General features: G+C 41.9%; 1 protein-coding gene and 1 pseudogene across 1 annotated transcript in view; both read left to right on the top strand.

The window, feature by feature from the left end:
* Positions 1-2,777: 2,777 nt before the first annotated feature.
* LOC112807384 (tubulin alpha-1A chain-like) lies at positions 2,778-14,867 on the top strand (annotated as a pseudogene).
* A 130-nt stretch (positions 14,868-14,997) lies between these two features.
* SIRT1 (sirtuin 1) overlaps positions 14,998-20,297 on the top strand; it is a 29,663-nt gene continuing 24,363 nt past the window's right edge. Inside the window, exons 1-3 of the mRNA XM_025850292.2 lie at positions 14,998-15,496; positions 17,044-17,160; positions 19,774-20,015. Coding sequence (XP_025706077.1) covers positions 15,094-15,496; positions 17,044-17,160; positions 19,774-20,015 — 762 coding nt within the window. The 5' untranslated portion in view covers positions 14,998-15,093. The remainder of the gene's footprint in view (positions 15,497-17,043; positions 17,161-19,773; positions 20,016-20,297) is intronic.

Genomic DNA, 20,297 nt, shown 5'->3' with positions numbered 1-20,297 from the left:
ATCTAAAGATTCAATGGAATCACAGTCAAAATCCCAGCCTGGTTTTTTAGATAGGTATGAGCAAACTTAATATAAAATTTTATATGGACAGGCAAAGGAATTAGAATAGCCCAAGCAATTTTAAAGATGAACAAAGTTGAAGGACTGCTACTACCAGATTTTAAGATTTACTATAAAGTTATACAATCAAGATGGTATAGTTTTGATGAAAGACATATACATCCATGGAACGGAATAGAGTCCCAGAAGAGACCCACAAAAAACCCACAATTGATTTTTGACAAAAGTGCAGAGTTAATTCAACAGAGAAAAGATAGTATTTTCAAGAAGTGGTGACGGGGGTACCTGGGTGGCTCAGTTGGTAAAGTGTCTGCCTTCGGCTCAGGTCATGATCTCAGGGTCCTGGGATCGAGCCTGCAATGGAGCCCATGACGAAGCCCAAGATCCAGACCCACATCAGGCTCCCTGCTCATCAGGGAGTCTGCTTCTCCCTCTGTCCCCCAACTTGTGCGCATGTTCTCTCTCTCAAATAAATAAATAAAATCTTTTTTAAAAAAGTGGTGATGGAACAAATAGATACAAATAGAACAAACAGGCAAAAAGTAGGAAAATAAAAACAAAAAACACCATGACCCATACTTCATATACTTTATACAAAAACTAGCCCAAATGAAGTTGACTTAAATTTAGAGTGGTTCAGGGGCGCCTGGGTGGCTCAGTTGTTAAGCTTCTGCCTTCGGCCCAGGTCATGATCCCAGGGTCCTGGGATCGAGCCCCGCATCGGGCTCCCTGCTCCGTGGGAAACCTGCTTCTCTTTCTCCCACTCCCCCTGCTTGTGTGCCCTCTATTGCTATGTCTCTATCTGTTAAATAAATAAATAAAATCTTTAAAAAAAATTTAAAGTGTACAACTAAAAAACTTCTGGAAGAAAAATGTAAGAAAATATTTGTGGCCTTGGGTTAAGCAAAGAGTTCTTAGATATAATTCCAACATCAAAATTCATAAAAAAATTATAAATTGATCTTCAGTAATATTAAAAATCTCTGCTCCATAAAGGGATCCAAGAGAATGAAAGACAAGCTGCAGACTGGGAGAAATATTTGCAAATCACATAACCAACAAAGGACTTTAATCCAAAATATAGAGAGAACTTACAAGACAAATTAAAACACTATGACAAAAAAGCTAAGAATATACAGTAGGGAAAGATGTTGGGAATATGGACAGCCACATGCAATAAATAGCGTTGGGAAAACTGGACAGCCACATGCAAAAGAATAAAAGTGGACCACTATCTTTTACCATACACAATTATCAACTCAAAATGGATTAAAGACTTGAACATAAAACCTAAAACCATAAACTTCCTAGAAGAAAACACAGGGAGTAAGCTCCTAGACATTAGTCTTAGAGATGATTTTTTTAGATTTGACGCCAAAAGCAAAGGCAGCCAAAGCAAATATAAACAAGTGGGACTGTATCAAACTAAAAACCTTCTGTATAGCGAAGAAAGCCATCAATGAGATGAAAAGTTAACCTACTGAATAGGAAAAAATATTTGCAAGTCACATGTCTGATGAGGTTAATATCCAAAATATGAATTTAAAAAATAAACTCATACAACTCAAAAGAAAACAAGCAATCCAATTAAAAACTGGGCAGAGGATCTGAATAGACATTTTTCCAAAAAAGACATACAGATGGCCAAGAGGTATATGAAAAGGTGTTCAACATCCCTAATCATCAGGGAAATGCAAATCAAAACTACAATGAGATATCACCTCATGCCTGTTAGAATGACTGTCATCAAAAAGATAAGCCATAGTAAGTGTTGACGAGAATGTGGAGAAAAGGGGTGCCTGGGTGGTTCAGTCAGTTGAGCGTCTGCCTTTGGCTCAGGTCAGGTTAAGTAAAGCTAAAAGCTCATCACACACACACACACACACACACACACACACACACACACAATTTTGTAACTATGTGTGGTGGTGAATGTTAACTAAACTTATTCTGGTAATCATTTTGCAATATATGCATATATCAAATCATTATGTTGTACACCTAAAACTGATACAATGTTATATGTCAATTATAGCTCAGTAGAAAAAAAGGGGGAAGAACACAAACAACCTAGTATGAACAAAAAGACTGATAAATTAGTCTATGTTAAAATTAATGCTTCTGTTCATCAAAACACACCATAAAAGAAGTGGATGCATTCCGTGAAAGGCTAGTTGGAAACTCTTTTTTTAAGATTTATTTATTCAGGGCGCCTGGGTGGCTCAATTGGTTAAGCGACTGCCTTCGGCTCAGGTCATGATCCTGGAGTCCCGGGATCAAGTCCCACATCGGGCTCCCTGCTTGGCAGGGAGTCTGCTTCTCCCTCTGACCCAACCCCCTCTCATGCTCTCTCTCTCTCTCTCTCTCATTCTCTCAAATAAATAAATAAAATTTAAAAAATATTTATTTATTCATTTTGAGAGTGAGGGGGGGGAGCAGAGGGAGAGGGAGAGAGAGAGAGAATTTCAAGCAGACTCCCTGCTGAGTGTGGAGCCCGATGCGGGGCTTGATCTCGCAACCGAGATCATGACCTGAGCTGAAATCAAGAGCCGGATGCTTAACGGACTGAGCCATCCAGGCGGTGCCCTCTGGAAACTCTTTATAAAGTTATAATGAGTGGAGGTTCTCTTACATCAACTGCCTGAGTCACGCTATAAGAAACAACCAACTCTCCTCTTTCTCTCCACCATCTGCTCGGTAGCCCCAAAGCAGCAACCATGCATGAATGCATCTCCATCCACGTCAGCCAGGCTGGTGTCCACATTGGCAGTGGCTGCTGGGATAAAACCACTGGGGGAGGAGATGACCCCTTCAAGACCTTCTTCAGTGAGACAGGTCCTGGCAAGCATGTGCCTAGGGCCGTGTGTGTAGACCTGGAACCCACAGTCACTGATGAGGTTTGCACTAGCACTCACTGCCCACCACCTCTTCCACCCTGAGCAGCTCATTGCAGGCAAGGAAGATGCTGCCAGTAACTATGCCCGAGGGCACTACACCATTGGCAAGGAGATCATTGACCTTGTCTTGGACTGAATTTGGAAACCAGTGCCACAGCTCTGGAGGGGGAACTGGTTCCAGGTTTACCTTCCTGCTGAGGGAATGTCCCTGTGGATTATGGCAAGAAGTCCAAGCTGGAGTTCTCCATTTACCCAGCCCCATCTCCCCCTCCCCCCGGGTTTCCACAGTTATAGTTGAGCCCAACAACTCCATCCTCACTACCCACACCACCCTGGAGCGCTCTGACTGAGCCTTCATGGTAGACAATGAGGCCGTCTATGGCATCTATTGTAGAAACCTCGATATTGAACTTCCAACCTATACTAACCTGAATAGGTTGATAGGTCCAATTGTGTCCTCCATCACTGCTTCCCTAAGATTTGATGGAGCCCTGAATGTTGATCTGATAGAATTCCAGACCAACCCGGTGCCCTAGCCCCGCATCCACTTCCCTCTGGCCACCTATGCCCCCATCATGTCTGCTGAGGAAGCCTACCATGAACAGCTTTCTGTTGCACAGACCACCAATGCAAGCTTTGAGCCAGCCAACCAGATGGGGAAATGTGACCCTGGCCATGGTAAATACATGGCCTGCTGCCTGTTTTATTGTGGCAACGTGGTTCCCAAAGATGTCAGTGCTGCCATTGCCACCGTCCAGACCACGCGTACCATCTGGTGCCCCACTGGCTTCAAAGTTGGCATTCATTACCAGCCTCCCACTGTGGTGCCTGCTGCAGACCTGACCAACGTGCAGCGAGCTGTGTGCATGCTGAGCAGCACCACAGCCATCACCGAGGCCTGGGCTCGCCCGGACCACAGGTCTGACCTGATGTATGCCAAGTGTGCCTTCGTTCACTGGTATGTGGGCGAGGGCATGGAGGAAGGAGCTTTTTCTGAGGCCTATGAGGACATGACTGCACTTCAGAAGAATTATGAGAAGGTTGGTGTGGATTCTGTAAAAGGAGAAGGCGAAGGAGAAGGTGCCCACAAAGTCAGGCACCTGGGTGGCTCAGTTGGTTAAGCTTTCAACTCTTGATTTAGGCTCAGGTCATGATCTCAGGTCAGATCTTGGGCTCTGTGCTCAGCGGGGAGTCTGCTTGAGAGTCTCTCCCTCTTCTGCTCCCCTCCCCTTGCGGTCTCTTTCTCTCTAAAATAAATCAATAAATCTTTAAAAAAAAACAAAAAGATTTTCTCTTTCTCTCTCGCTCTGCCCCTCCCCCCAACAACAAAAATGTCACAAAGGTGCTGCTTTTAGAAGGAGGCTTATTCTGTTTTGAACATTGAAAGTTGTGCTCTGATCAGTTAATTTATATGTATACCCTCATATACAATTACTGACCTGTGCATTAAAACATGACGCTTTGGGGTGCCTGGGTGGCTCAGTTGGTTAAGCGACTGCCTTCGGCTCGGGTCATGATCCTGGAGTCCCGGGATCGAGTCCCACATCGGGCTCCCTGCTCAGCAGGGAGTCTGCTTCTCCCTCTGACCCTCTTCCCTCTCGTGCTCTCTATCTCTCATTCTCTCTCACTCAAATAAATAAATAAAATCTTTAAAAACAAAACAAAACAAAACATGACGCTTTGTTACAGACCCAAGCTGTCCTTTTCTCCGATGGGTTTGAATAAAGTATTTCCTGTCTTAAATGAAAAAAAAAATTATAATGAGTGGCTCCTGGTCATTGTCTTCTGTTTGCCCTCAACTCCATTCTATCACATTGAAAGATAAGATTTCCCAGGCTTCCTGGTGTGCAGCCACTTGACTGTTTCTAGATAGTTGAATGGGAGAAGGAGTAGTGTCAATTCCAGGACTGGCCCATAAAACCTTTCAACAGATGTTACCTAATTTCCTTTGCCTATCCAATGGCAGAACTACAGGATAGAAGGAACAAGGGTCTCTTGGTCACTTTTCAAAGGAAGCTGATCCCAAAAGCCATCTGATGAAGAGCAGCCACGTAGGATTGTTGTGTGAATGAAAAGTAAGTTTTGGGGGCTACTGGGTGGCTCAGGCGTTAAGCATCTGCCTTCGGCTCAGGTCATGATCTCAGGGTCCTGGGATCGAGCCCCGCATCAGGCTCCCTGCTCAGCAGGAAGCCTGCCTCTCCCTCTCCCACTCCCCCTGCTTGTGTTCCCTCCCTTGCTGTCTCTCTCTCTCTCGAATAAATAAATAAATAAAATCTTAAAAAAAAAAAGAAAGAAAGAAAAGTAAGTTTTGTTGCACTTAGCCAATGAAATCTATGGATTATTATTACAGCAATTAGTCTACTCTAACATAACTCTGACAGTGGCTTATTTACTATGTTCTTTTAGGACCTTAAAAATAAGTGATGTCTTGAGGGATGCTGTGGTGGAAACTTGGGGAGTCTACTTCAATGAGAACAGCCTTCCTTTTATATATTTAAGATATGTAATGTATGACATACTAACACACACATGTGTGATGTGTAATGATGTACATGGTGAAGACTTCAAGAGGCACAAAAGATTTTATAGTAAAAAAAAAAAACTCCTTTATACGTTTGTCTTTCAGTCTCCCATTTGCCCTCCCTAGGAGCAATTTCTGTTACCCACTTCCTGAGTTTAAGTGATAATTTATATGCATATAAACATATGTACTGGTAAAACATTTAACCAGTTCCTCATTAATGGACAATTAGTGTATTTCCAACTTTTTGCTAGTATAAACAATGGCACAATGAATGTTCTTGCATATATGTCATTTTACAATATGCAAGTATATCTATAAAATGGATTTCTAGAATTGAAACTGCCAGATTAAAAGGCATACGGATTTTACATTTTTTAAAAGATTTTATTTATTTATTTGACAGAGAGAGAGAGACACACACAGAGAGAGTACAAGCAGGGGGAGCAGCAGAGGGAGAGGAAGAAGCAGGCTCCCCTCGGAGCAGGAAGCCCAGACATGGGGCTCCATCCCAGGACCCTGAGATCATGACCTGAGCCAAAAGCAAATGCTTAACTGCTTAACCGACTGACATCCCAGGCACCCCTGCATTTTACATTTTGATAAATAGTGCCAAATTGCCTTGCATGGGATTGTACCAACTTACATGTCTACTATTACTATACAAGTGGGCCTGGCTCTTCACATCCTTTCCAATGTAACATATGGCCAAATTTTGGTTCCTTACTCTCTTGATATGTGAAAAATGGCATTTCATTGTGTGAAATTTTACATCTTTCACATGTTTATTTTTTCTTTCTTTTTTTTCCTTTCTCTTTCACATGTTTAAAAGCTATTTGCATTCCCTTTTCTATGAACTGAACTCTTCATTTTCAGCTGAGCTATCAATCTTTTTCTTATTATTGGTGGAGTCCTTTAAATATTAAAGGAAATGTATCTACATTATATAATAGAGTTAAGATCATTCAATAGATAAATTCTGCTGCTAAAAACCAAAGTTTGAAAATCACTGCCTATGCTACTTTTCTTTCTTTTTAAAAAAATATTTTATTTATTTATTTTCTTTTTTTTTAAGATTTTATTTATTTATTTGACAGAGAGAGACACAGTGAGAGAAGGAACACAAGCGGGTGGGGGGTAGTGGGAGAAGGAGAGCAGGGAGCCCAATGTGGGGCTTGATCCCAGGACCCCGGGATCATGACCTGAGCTGAAGGCAGACGTTTAATGACTGAGCCACCCAGGCGCCCCAAGATTTTATTTGTAAGTAATCTCTACACCCAACATGGAGCTTTGAACTCACAACCCCAAGATCAAGAGTTACATGTTCTACCAACTGAGCCAGCCAGGCACCCCACTGCCTATGCTACTTTTTAACCTGGCCTTGCTAATAAAAGCTTGCCCCCTCATCCCCTTGGGAATCTTTGTCACTTAGAGTCCCAACCAATACCACCTGTCCTTGCGGTTGAAACTCTAGGACAGAGTTTCTCAACTGTGGCACTGCTGACATTTTGGCTGGAAAACTCTCTGTTGTCAGGAGCTGTCCTCTATGTTATAGAATGTTTAGCAGTATTAATGGTCTCTATCTGCTGAATGTCCATAGTCCATCCTTTCCTCCCCCCCTGGGTTATGACAACCAAAAAATGTCTTCAGATTGTCAAAGATCTTCTGGAGGATAGGGGGCAAAATTGCCCCAGTTGAGAGCCACTGGTCTAGATCTTTATATTGCTGGTGGAAGGCAGGCTGGCTTTAGTTTGGACATCCCACACATCTCTCCACATGGTGTTCGATAATGTATAGAATACTCACGTTCTGTATGGAAGTACAAGAGTCGTGTGATAAACTAATCAAAAGACAAAATAATATACATGAAACCATGAAAGAATAACATCTGCTAAACTTGTGGTTATACCTAGGAAATTTTTTTTTAATTTTTTTTCTTAGAGATTTTATTTATTTATTTGAGAGAGAAAGACACAGCAAGAGAGGGAACTGTGGGGACCCCGACATGGGGCTCGATCCCAGGACCCTGGGGTCATGGCCTGAGACAAAGGCAGACACTCAACAACTGAGCCACCCAGGCGCCCCTTAATTTTTTTTTAATATTTTATTTATTTATTTGACAGAGAGATAGTGAGAGCAGGAACACAAGCAGGAGGAGTGGGAGAGGGAGAAGCAGGCCTCCTGTGGAGCAGGGAGCCTGATGGGGGGCTCAATCCCAGGACCCTGGGATCATGGCCTGAGCCAAAGGCAGACGCTTAATGACCGAGCCACCCAGGTGCCCCTATACCTAGGAAATTTAAAAAGAAGCAATGTACAACTGGAAAGTCAGCCACCACTGAGGCCTCACAGAGTGGGAGGAGCTTAACTTGATCTCCAGAACCCAGAGTGTAGCCCTCAGGTTGTAGTTTCAAAAAATGGTTCTTCTTGGGCACCTGGATGGCTCAGTCGTTAAGCGTCTGCCTTTGGCTCAGGTCGTGCGTGATCCCAGGGTCCTGGGATCGAGTCCCACATCGGGCTCCCTGCTCAGCGGGAAGCCTGCTTCTCCCCTTCCCACTCCCCCTGCTTGTGTTCCTGCTGTTGCTATCTCTGTCTCTGTCAAATAAATAAATAAAATCTTAAAAAAAAATGGTTCCTCTTTTCCTTTTAAATTATTATTAATTTTACATTATTATTGTATTTATTAGTATAGTAGCATGTTATATATGTTTATCATTATATATTACACACATTATTATATATTATACATTTATTATTATATATTACCATATTTGTATATTATTATATTTATTAAATTAAATTATTATTTCCTTTTAATTAATTAATATATAAATGCTCATGTTTATTTATTTATTAAGATTTTATTTATTTTTTTGACAGAGAGATAGAGAGAGAGCACAGGTAGGCAGAGAGACAAGCAGAGGGAAAGGGAGAAGCAGGCTCCCCACTAAGCAGGGGGCCCGACGTGGGGCTCGATCCCAGCACCCTGGGATCATGACCTGAGGCAGATGCTTAACCAACTGAGCCACCCAGGCGCCCCTAAATGCTCATTTTTAAAAAAAGATTTTATTTATTTATTTGAGAGAGAGAGAGCACAAGAAGGGGGAGGGTCAGAGAGAGAAACAGACTCCCCGCTGAGCAGGGAGCCCAACCTGTGGCATGATCCCAGGACTCCTGGATCATGACCTGAGCCGAAGATGGCCGCTTCACTGACAAGCCACCCGGGTGCCCCATAAATGCTCATTTTAATACATGAAATTTTAGCAAGAAACATTTATTGATGTGTCCTCAACCCTTACGTTTATGCCTACCCTCTCTATCAGGGATGTTAAAGTATTAACATTTTGACATGTAACTTTCTATACTTTTTCCAAGCCTCTATAGCCATATTTATTTATTTATTTATTTTTAATTTTTTTAAAAGATTTTATTTATTTTCTGACAGAGAGAGAGAGAGAGAGAGACAGTGAGAGAGGGAACACAAGCAGGGGGAGTAGGAGAGGAAGAAGCAGGCTTCCTGAGCAGGGAGCCGGACATGGGGCTCGATCCCAGGACCCTGGGATCTTGACCTGAGCTGAAGGCAGACGCTTGACGACAGAGCCATCCAGGTGCCCCTATAGCCATATTTATATATAGGTTTGTATATAGGTATATAGGGGTTTTAAAAATAATAAATAAGGGATCTTTATTAAATAATAAAAAGATCATAGTATACACATTTTTTGCAACTTGTTTTGTTACAGTGTATCATAAACATTTCTCAAGATCAGTTGTAGATCTTTTCAATGATTGCATAATATGCCATAATAGGTGTACACCATAATTTGATCAACAGTTTTCCTAATGAAGACATCTGGATTGTTTCTTTACTTTCTTTCCTGCAACATCTATACCATAATAAACATTCTGGCATTCATAGTCTTACACTTTTATTTTGTTAAGATAAATAGGATTTTGTTTTGAAACGTATTGTGTGTTTATAATTTTAATAAATATTCCAGATTACTTTCCAACACTATGATCGCAATGCATATGTATGAGAGTATCAGTTTCCCCATAGCCTGGTATGCAATAGATGGTAACAATAAAATTTGTTTTGTGTTTGCCTACTAAGAAGTGAAAAATGGCACCTCATTGTTTTATTTGCATATCTCTGACTACTAATAAATTTGAACATATTTTAAATTTTTAGGTACTCAAATATATTTTTTCATTTTTAATTCAATTTTTAAAAATTTTTTGTAAAGATTTTTTTTATGTATTTGACAGAGACATGGAGAGAGGGAACACAGCAGGGGGGACCTGGAGATGGTGAAGAGGCTCCCTGCTCAGCAGGGAGCCCAGGCTCAATCCCAGGACACCTGAGCTGAAGGCAGACGCTTAATGACTGAGATACCCAGGCACCCCTAATTTTATTTTTTATTTAATTTTGTTGGTGGCCCATACAGGGAAATATATATTTTATTTTATTATTTTTTTTAAAGATTTATTTATTTATTTTAGAGAAAGTGTGAGTGGGAGCAGGGACAGAGGGAGAGAGAAATTCTAAGCAGACTCCACACTGAATGAGGAGCCGGACTCAGGGCTCAATCTCAGGACCCTGATTACGACCTGAGCCAAAATCAAGAGTTGGATGCTCAACCTACTGAACCACCCAGGTGCCCTGAAATACATATTTTAAATGGTTCCTATCCTAGTTAAGATCTTTCTTGCTACAAATTATACGGTATTCTTATTGTATTTTTTAATTTGGATCCTCAGTCCACCTAGAATTAATTTTTGCATTTACTGTGAGGTAGGAATCTATATTTTTCCACATTAATAACTAGTTTTGTCAATACCACTTTTTTAGAAGACACAGAGTTGGTACTAACTCCCCTAATAAATCGTAGTCATATGAGACTGATATTAAAGCTAGAAAGCCAATTTATTTGTTTATATTAATAGAACTGAACTCTTCAAACATTTTTTTCCCCAGTGGGAAATTCTATATGGGAAACCAAATTACTGTTGAAGGCTGCTTAGGGGGCTTAGCACTAGAAAGCAAGTGAAAAATCTTAGTGACTAGTGCCAGAAGTCTATGACATTGGTATAACAAAAAAATATTTTGTCTTTGTCCCCTATTCCTGACACAGAACACCCTTGTAATTTCCTGAGTGATAGGAGCTTTTTTTGTTATTCATAATAAGCCCCTTTCTGTCACTTCTGAGTTCATGTTAATGAGGTAGTTCTTAGGGGGTTCTCCCAGATAGCCTCAAGATGGGGCTGGTCACCACAAAGATGAGTGATTAGCAGGTGGGAACTTTCAGCCCCACTTTAGGTCTCCAAAGACGGGGTATGGGTGTGCTGCGGATTGAGCTCTATAAAGACTCTTGAACAATTAGGAGGAAACTGGTGAACTGGTGTACAGATTCACATCCTGAGAGGGTGGTGCACTTCAACTCCAAAGGGACGTAACCTCCTATGCTCAGGACCTTTCCACACCCTGCCTTAGGTACCTCTTCATCTGGCTGTTCATTTCTAATCTTTGTAAGGGTACAGAGTAAACGTTTACTTTATAAATGTAAGTAATGTCTTCCTGAGTCCTGTGAGCCATTCTAGCAAATTCTTGAACTATAGGGGGGTACCATGCAAACTCCCCATTTATAGTCAGTCAGAAGTACAGGAGTTCTAAGACTTGTGACTGGCATCTGATTGGGGGGCAGTCCTGTGAGACTGACTCCTGAAGCTGTGAGGTCTTTACTAATTCTGGGTAGTTAGTGTCAGGATTGAGTTAAGTTGTTGAACACCCACGTGGTGTCTGAGGAATCAGAGAACTGGTTGTTGGTGCTGGAAAACACCTCACAGGCCGGTGCATCTATGTTCATCCTATCAAACCAGGTACCATCAACGTCTTGTCATCTTTCACAAACTTTCTCACCTGAACTGTGCTGGGGACAAACTGAATTTCCTTGTCTTGCTTCTTTGCCTTTTTTTTTTCTTTTTTTCTTTTCCTATATGGAAATAATATTCATTTACATTCTTAATTTATTCTTTCATTCAATAAATATATGTGCCAGTTACTCTCATAGAAAGCTGATGATACAGAGGTGAACTGGATGAATAAAATTCCTGCTCTAGGTGGGGGAGACCATTAATAAAACATAGAGAAAAATAAGTTAACAAAGGAAATAGGGGAATGTGCTTTATAATGTATTAAGTAAGGAGTAGAGAGCACTTGTTCTAGGGAAGGAGGCACCGGCAAAAAAGTATGAGAGATATGTGGCAGACTTTTATGTATTTAAGTGCTTTCAGAGTTATTTTCTACATATATAAGGAAATACATATATATGGTCTCCCTTCCACACTCCCCCATCTATTTTTTTCAAAATAGCATTATATTATACATACTGGTCTACATCTTGCACTGTGTAGCTTGGAGATCATCCCATATGAGAACTTAAAGAGCTTCCTTATTTAAAAACATGGCTTCCTAAAAATGATAAACTCAAGTTAGAGTATACTAATGCTAAAAATATTTACAAGAAGGTCAAGGTCAGATTCAGGGGAAGTTTGAAAACCTGAATGTGAACTTGCAAACCTTAAGGACTCAAAATGACTTGAATTTCAGGCAAGTAGTTCTCAACAACTGGTAGGCCAGAAGCCTAGTTGAGAGGGTTTTGTTTTGTTGTTAAATACCATTTGTGTCTCATTTATCCTACCTGTCATGTATATCCCTCTCTGATTTTTCAGCACATTAGCGATCATATTGATCACATAGCATTTAATAAATACCAGCAAGTGTCCTTGATGTACAATATATATAAATGAATGAATGAATGAATAAGTAACAGATGTCCATAAGCTTACAAATGTCTTTCTCAAAAAAAGCTGGGAATTCTCTCTCAATTTTGTTTAAAGGTAAACCGTTCTCTTTATTTTGTAGGTTTTTGTTGTTGTTATTGTTAAGTAATCTCTACACCCAAGGTGGGGCTTAAACTCAGAACACCAAGATTAAGAGTTACATGCTCTGGGATGCCTGGGTGGCTCAGTCTGCCTTCAGCTCAGGTCACGACCCTGGGATGGAGTCTCACATTGGGCTCCTTGCTCAGCAGGGAGCCTGCTTCTCCCTCTGCCTCCTGCTCCCCCTGGCTGGGCGGGCACTCTCTCTCTCTCTGACAAATCTTAAAAAAAAAAAAAGTCACATGCTCTACTGACTGAGCCATGCAACTACCCCAAATTTTCTCTCAGTTTTGATGGGATACTGACTCTCAACATTTCATGTATTACATCCCACCAATGTGGTTAAGAATCAATTTATGAAATATTTTGTTGGTTAAGGAAGAAAAAGTGGGGGAGAGAACGGGTCAAGACTGTCAGCCAGGAAGGGTGAGGTGCCTATGTAATTAGGAATTGGGGAGAGTAGGAGGGAAGGAAGGACAACAGGATCCAGTCACGGATTGGTTAGAGGGCATCAATCTGAAGGAATACTTCAGATATGATTCCAAGGCTTCAAGAACAAAAGGGATCACTTTCAGAAATGAAAAGTGACTAGGTGGGAAAGTTTCTCAGTTTAATTTTGAAGTGCAATGACTTTTGGATTTAAAGATTTATTTATTTTATTTTTATTTATTTATTTTTTAAGGATTTATTTATTTATTTTAGGGAGGAAGAGGGAAGGAGAGGGAGGGAGGGAGATGGAAAAAGAGAGCGTGCACCTGCGCACATGTGAGCACCAGCACCAGTGAGCCAGGGAGGAGCAGGGGAAGAGAATCTCAAGCTGGTGCCAATTGAGTGGGGAGCCCCAGGCAGGGCTCCATATCATGATCCTGAGATTATGACCTGAACAGAAACCAAGAGCCAGAGGCTTAACCAACTGAGCCACCCACGCACTCCCAACTTTTGGATTTGGATGGGACCTTAGAAATACCTTTTCAACATTCTATTTATTTATTTATTTATTTTAAGAATGAAGAAACAGGGCTCCTGGGTGGCTTGAGTCCTTAAGCGTCTGCCTTCAGCTCAGGTCATGATTCTGGGGTCCTGGGATCCAGCCCCATGCTGCTTCTCCCTCTGCAGCTCCCCCTGCTCATGCTCGCTCTCTCTCTCTCTCTCTCTCGAATACATAAAATCTTAAAAAAAAAAATAAAGAAACAAGTTGCTTGCCTAAATTTTCACAATTGGCTCAGTATAGGCAGGCCCCCATAAGCTTAAGGTATGGTTCACTATAAACTTGAAGAGATCCTTTAAGGGGTTCTAATGCCGCACTGCAGAGGCAGACGCTCTACCAAACATTGGCTCTAAATATGCCTTAGCTAAGGCTAGATAGGGAGTGACAGTATTCTGGAATTTCAGGGAAAGTGGAAAGTAGAGGGGCTTCTTTTTTTTTTTTTTAAAGATTTTATTTATTTGACAGAGAGGGACACAGCGAGAGAGAGAGCACAAGCAGGGGGAGTGGGAGAGGGAGAAGCAGGCTCCCCGCCGAGCAGGGAGCCCGATGCGGGGCTGGATCCCAGGACCCTGGGATCATGACCTGAGCCGAAGGCAGACGCATAACGACTGAGCCACCCAGGCGCCCCCCCCCCTTTTTTTTTTTAAAGAGTAGAGGGGCTTCTAGTATGCAAGGAACTACTTTAATTATTCATTTATTTACGGGACTGATATTTTGAGCTACTATGTACTCCTCACCTTACATGTATCTCAATTCTTACAACCCTAAAAATATTACCATTTTAGAGATGAGAATATTACATTTAGAAAGGCCAAATAAATTGCTCAAGCTAGCAGGCAAGAATCTCAAATCCCAACCCAAAGTCAGAAGCGTATACGGGCCAAGTCAGGTTAATTCTGCTCTTTGCTTATCGCCCACTTGACCCAATACACTCAGAGAAGGTAATTCACACACCTTTGGAGCCAAGGTGGGGCCGGAAAGCCGATAGGTTGATCTCCAACCCCCCAGGTCAGAGGTTTTTCAGGGCGAACACCTGCCTTTAAGGATTTGACAATTTACACCACCATGCAACTGATGGGGTTGGGGAGCAGTCAGCTAAAGACAGGAGCAAGAAGAAAACGGAGCAAAGAGGAGCTGTCAGAATGGTGTGAAGAGGGTGAGGAGTGAACTGCGTCTTTTATCCTCTACTTATGCTGTTAGCAAGACTATCCGGCGTATTTCACGAAGCTAAGCCTTGGCCAGCTTCATTCCTCATCGCCTCTCAGGAACTAAGTTTTAACCTCTTAGCTTAAATCTAGAAAAGACTAAGGCAAGCAAGGTGTGCACTTCAGACTTAAGTGGAAATGCGCAGTGTGAACCAAAACTTGAGCCATCCGGGCAACAGGGATTTGAAGCCAGTTTTGAAAAGAAGTTGGGAAACGGGCGAGTTTGGCTGCTAGACTCGCCTGCCGCAGAGGGGTAGGGCCGCGTTTCCTCCCAGCCCACGCCGCCTCCGCCCACCACGTGACCCGCCGTGTTGTGGTCCGGCCCGCGTGGGTGGCGGGAGCGGCGGGAGGGCGGGGGCGATGAGGGCCGGGTCACGTGACGGGGTTTAAATCTCCCGCAGCCGGAGCCGCGGGGGCGCCAGTGCCGCGAGTCGAGCGGGAGCAGAGGAGGCGAGGGAGAAGGGCCAGAGAGGCAGTTGGAAGATGGCGGACGAGGCGGCGCTCGCCCTTCAGCCCGGCGGCTCCCCCTCGGCGCTAGCGGCCGAGAGGGAGGCCGCGTCGCCGCCCGCCGGGGAGCCGCTCCGCAAGAGGCCGCGAAGAGACTGTCCCGGCCTGGGGCGGAGCCCGGGCGAGCCCGGTGGGGCGGCCACTGAGCGTGAGGTGCCGGCGGCGACCGGGGGCTGCCCCGCGGCTGCTGCGGCGCTGTGGCGGGAGGCGGCGGCGGCGGGCGCGGAGCGGGAGGCCCAGGCGGCGACGGCCGGGGAAGGAGACAATGGGCCGGGCCTACAGGGCCTATCCCGGGAGCCGCCGCCGGCCGACGACTTCTACGACGACGACGACGACGACGAGGAGGAAGAGGCGGCGGCGGCGACGATTGGGTATCGAGGTGCGCAGGGCGCGGGCGGCCGGGACTGCGCATCCCCTCCTCCCTCTCTCGGGGCCCCTTCTGGTGTGGGGTTGGGGGGGGTTCTCTGAGGCGGGCTGCGGGCTCAGGTCTGGTTCTGGGGCCTCCCTGTCCCCACCACGGGCCTCAACTGTGTGCCTACCCGGCTGCTGGCCGGGCTGCAGGAGCGGCCCGCGTACTCCCTCCCTCCGCTCCCTCTTTCCTTCCCTCCGCGGCCCTCCTGGGCGGCCTCGCGCTTTGCGCAGCCGCCGCGCGGCGAAGCTCCCGCAGTTGGTTTTAAAGTTTCTCTCTCCTACTCTTTTTAGCATATTGCCTTTGTTGAACATCTTCCGCTTTTCCACACCCCTTCCCTGCACAGTTAAATCTGCAACTTTTGCTGGTCCTTTGCATCAGCCTTTTGCAATTGTCTTTGCAAACTGACACACCTGTGCAATTTTTGGGTTTTTTTTTTTTTTAAGGACCTCTATTTTTAAACTTGTTTTAAATTTTAAGGAGTAAAGCTGTTTCTAAAGTCATAGCCTGCAAAATTGGAAAAGCATGGCTTTTTCTAAAAGACATTATAGTTCTTTGGTGCAGTTAATGCTGGGTATGGAGCATGATAGTACTTTAAGACTTTTTTTTAAGATTTCATTTAGTTATTTGACAGAGACAGCGAGAGAGGGAACACAAGCAGGGGGAGTGGGAGAGGGAGAAGCAGGCTTCCTGCGGAGCAGGGAACCCGATGTGGTGCTCGATCCGTGGACCCTGGGATCATGACCTGAGCCGCAGGCAGACGCTTAATGATTGAGCCACCAAGGCGCCCCACTTTAAGACTTTTTAATATAAGTAGTACTTTTTTTTTCTAATTATATACTTAGAATGTTTTTTAGGCTAGTTGTAATTTTGTGTGTGCGTTATCTGTAACCCTGAAACACGAATTGACATTTTTCTGGTATGCTAAAACAGATGTGTTAGTTGTATATGTCATGTCATCTTTGAGGGTTTTCATATTTTCAGTCTGAGATGTTTCTGTCGTGAATGGATGTTCGTCTTTATCAGTAAATCCAATCAATGGACCATTTGACCATTCGTGTGCATTAAAGTCTAGATTAGTAAATTGACCCTTGATTTCACTAAACAGTTTAATATGGGAAACGAATAACGCATATACCTTTGTATGTTATACAAGAGAAGGGCGTAGTCATAGTTATGTTTGAATGACTTAAGTTTTTGACAAGTTTCATGAATTCCTATTGTGATCTGTAAATTCAGTGTAAGTAAATTAGTACTTTTTGTGTTTTAAGCATAATTATTTCTAGATTTTGGTGAACTGGAAGTTTTAAGATTCTTTGCAGAATCCATGAAGATGAGGATATACTCCTATGAATGGTGCAAGCTGACCCAGGAGGCATTTTTAACCTAGGCACTATGAATGAATATTCAGTGGTTTATTCAGTGAAAATCATTGCATCATAACTGTTACAGATCTTCATACATTGTAGATGCAGATTGTTTTCAGCCACCTTGAGTTACTTTGGGTTCTTTTGCAGATGACCTTCTGTTTGATGATGAAATAATCACCAATGGTTTTCATTCCTGTGAAAGTGATGAGGATGATAGAGCCTCACATGCAAGCTCTAGTGACTGGACTCCAAGGCCACGGATAGGTATGGTTTCAGAGCTTTAGAGAATGTCTTCTTTGTATATTTTTTAATGTCAACTAAAAATAGAGTTTTCTGGACCCTTATAACCTGTATTGAGGTTCTTAGGTGCTTTCTGACATTTAGTGTCAGCTTCTGTTTTCTAGGGAAAGTCTAGTGCTTTGTTCTGTTTTTGTTTTTAAACAACTTAATAAATAAGCCCATGGAAGCTGGCACCTGGTATTTCTCAGGCAGGTCCTTCTCACTCCTCCAGTTCTTTCACTTGTACCCCTCTGTGTGGAGTGCTTTTTCTCCAGTTAGAGTATCTTGTTCTTTCTTAATTCAAATCTGTTTTTTTTTTAAACACTTAATCACTTCTTAATAACCTCTGTATCTAACTTTGTTTTATTTCCTGTATATAGAATATAAACCCCGTGGGGGGGCAGGGATTTTTTGACTGTGTGGTATAGTGTTTTGTTGGTGCCTGGAAAAGTGCCTGGCACACAGTTTGCGCTCAGTAAATATTAAATATGCTAGATAATTAACCATTTAATCTAACCATTTAATTCTAGTAGTTTTTTTTGACATTTCCGTCAAATTTCTACTTAGATGATCTTGTCTACTGCAAATACTAACAGCTTTATATCTGCCTTTCTAATACAGATTCCTTTTGTTTTTGTTGTCTGCTGTAGTGGCTAGTACCTCTAGTACAATATTGAAAATAAAAACAAAAACATTTACCAGAATTAAATTTCTATGGTTAAGATCTAGAAGAATACACAGTAATTAATAACAGAAGTATGTACAAAAGAGTTCTACAAATCAGTAAAGATACCAGTCCTGAAAGCCCACAGGAAATCTATACGTAATTACTATCGCCTTAACATTTTCTAGTAATAATAATCTTCAGTTTGATCTTAGACCGAGGTTATAGCATACATGATCATTATTTAAAACTCAACTGTATTTCTTTCTTTTTTTTTTTTTTTAAAGATTTATTTATTTGAGAGAGTGAGAATGAGAGAGAGAGAGTACATGAGAGGGGGGAGGGTGACAGGGAGAAGCAGGCTCCCCGCCGAGCAGGGAGCCCGATGCGGGACTCGATCCCGGGACTCCAGGATCATGACCCGAGCCGAAGGCAGTCGCCCAACCAACTGAGCCACCCAGGCGCCCTCAACTGTATTTCTGTATATTAGCAACAGTCAGAATTTGAAATTTAAAAGTTGATACATTGACCCTTTTTATCATTATATAATGACCTTTTTCCCTTAAAATCATTTTTTCTCTTAAGGTCATTTAAAAAATCTATACTGTGTATAGATTGACTTCAAAGGGGCAAGGATGCATTGGAAATGATTGCAGTAGTCATGGTATAAGACATGATTTTAGGTTAAACCATGATAGCAATAAAGAAATAGAGAAAGTAGCTTTAAAATTAAATTTTGAGGTAAAATTGGCAACTTTATTGTAAATGCCAGTCATCTTTTTTAATATCTTATTAATCTGTAATTTTTCATGTCTTCTTAATTTAGAAAGTCATTTCAGGTTAGAAAAGAGTGTATCCTTGAGAAAGAGGAGACGTAACTGAATTTGTAGAGTAACAGCAAAAGCTATTAGAGAATCTAAGATTTTTATCAAATGAAAATAGTGCTTTGATCAAGATTACCATGTGCATAGCCTTTATATTTGTGCTAAGATAATTTTATAGTACATCTTTCAAAAGATTTTTAAAAACACTAAATGGCAGTGCTTCATTTTGTCACCTCTAGGAATAAGACACACCCCCATCTATCAAGGCAGGGTGGTGAGGGTGGACTTAACAGCACCAATAAAAACATAGGTTTGGTTTGGTTTGTTGTAAAAAATAAATAAAAACTGGTAGTTAATTTTGACTTTTTAAAAAATGAACTCTTAAAATACTTAGTATTTTATAGCTCAGGATAGCTCAACTCTTTTTTTTTTTTTAATTTGTAATTTAATATTTTTCCTTGGCTTTTCTTAAAATGAATGGTGCTCAAAATGATAACAAACGTGAAAGAAATTGCAGAAGTAGAGGCAGTTGCTTTGGAAACAAAGAGCGTGGAATTTGGCATGCAACTCTGGGTGTGCATTATGGCCTTTGCCACTTACTAACTGGGTAGTCTTGGGCAAACTGTTTTACCTCTCTCAGTGTCAGTTTTCTCATCTATTAAACGTATTTCAGGGAAGACTTATGTGAATTAATAACTGACAGCTCCTGACATTAAATAAGTACTCAGTAAATGAAGTTAATATCAGCAATTGAATAATTAATGTTGATAGTCTTTTGATCCAAAACAGCTTAACATACTAAATTTTTAAGTCTTACATGACAAATATTTTTTTGAAAGAGAAAGTAATAAATGATCTGAAGAATGAATTTTCGTTTTAGAAACAAGAGAGAAGACGCTGGATTTAAGAGCGCTAAGAGCAGGCACATCTCTAATTTGATCTCCTTCATCTCATTGGGAGAGAGCACTAGCTCTAAAGAATGAAATACCTTTATATTGCATTTTCTTTGCAAAAAAAACTTTGAAGATTGCTAATTCATTACTTTAGAAAATGAGACTTTGAATTACTTGGAGGTGGATTCGATCTAATTCTTTTCTTTCTTGATTGTAGGTCCATATACTTTTGTTCAGCAGCATCTCATGATTGGCACAGATCCTCGAACAATTCTTAAAGATTTACTACCAGAAACAATTCCTCCACCTGAATTGGATGATATGACACTGTGGCAGATTGTTATTAATATACTTTCAGAACCACCAAAAAGGAAAAAAAGAAAAGATATTAATACAATTGAAGATGCTGTGAAATTACTGCAAGAGTGCAAAAAAATAATAGTTCTAACTGGAGCTGGGGTACGTAAGATGTATAAAACACTAGTAAAAGGGGGAGGTGGTATGTGATTTTTTCTTAGGCCTTTTTCTTTTTTTTAAAGATTTTATTTATTTATTTGACAGAGACACAGCAAGAGAGGGAACACAAGCAGGGGGAGTGGGAGAGGGAGAAGAAGGTTTCCCGCTGAGCAGGGAGCCCGATGCGGGGCTTGATCCCAGGACTCTAGGATCATGACCTGAGCCGAAGGCAGACGCTTAACGACTGAGCCACCCAGGCGCCCCAGGCCTTTTTCAATTAGGGAA

This window comes from Callorhinus ursinus, unplaced genomic scaffold (assembly GCF_003265705.2).
Source record: "Callorhinus ursinus isolate GAN/ISIS: 27379988/994484 unplaced genomic scaffold, GSC_fseal_2.0 scaffold31, whole genome shotgun sequence".
Classification (NCBI taxonomy): Eukaryota; Metazoa; Chordata; class Mammalia; order Carnivora; family Otariidae; genus Callorhinus; species Callorhinus ursinus.
This window is presented reverse-complemented; position numbering and strand designations above follow the sequence as displayed.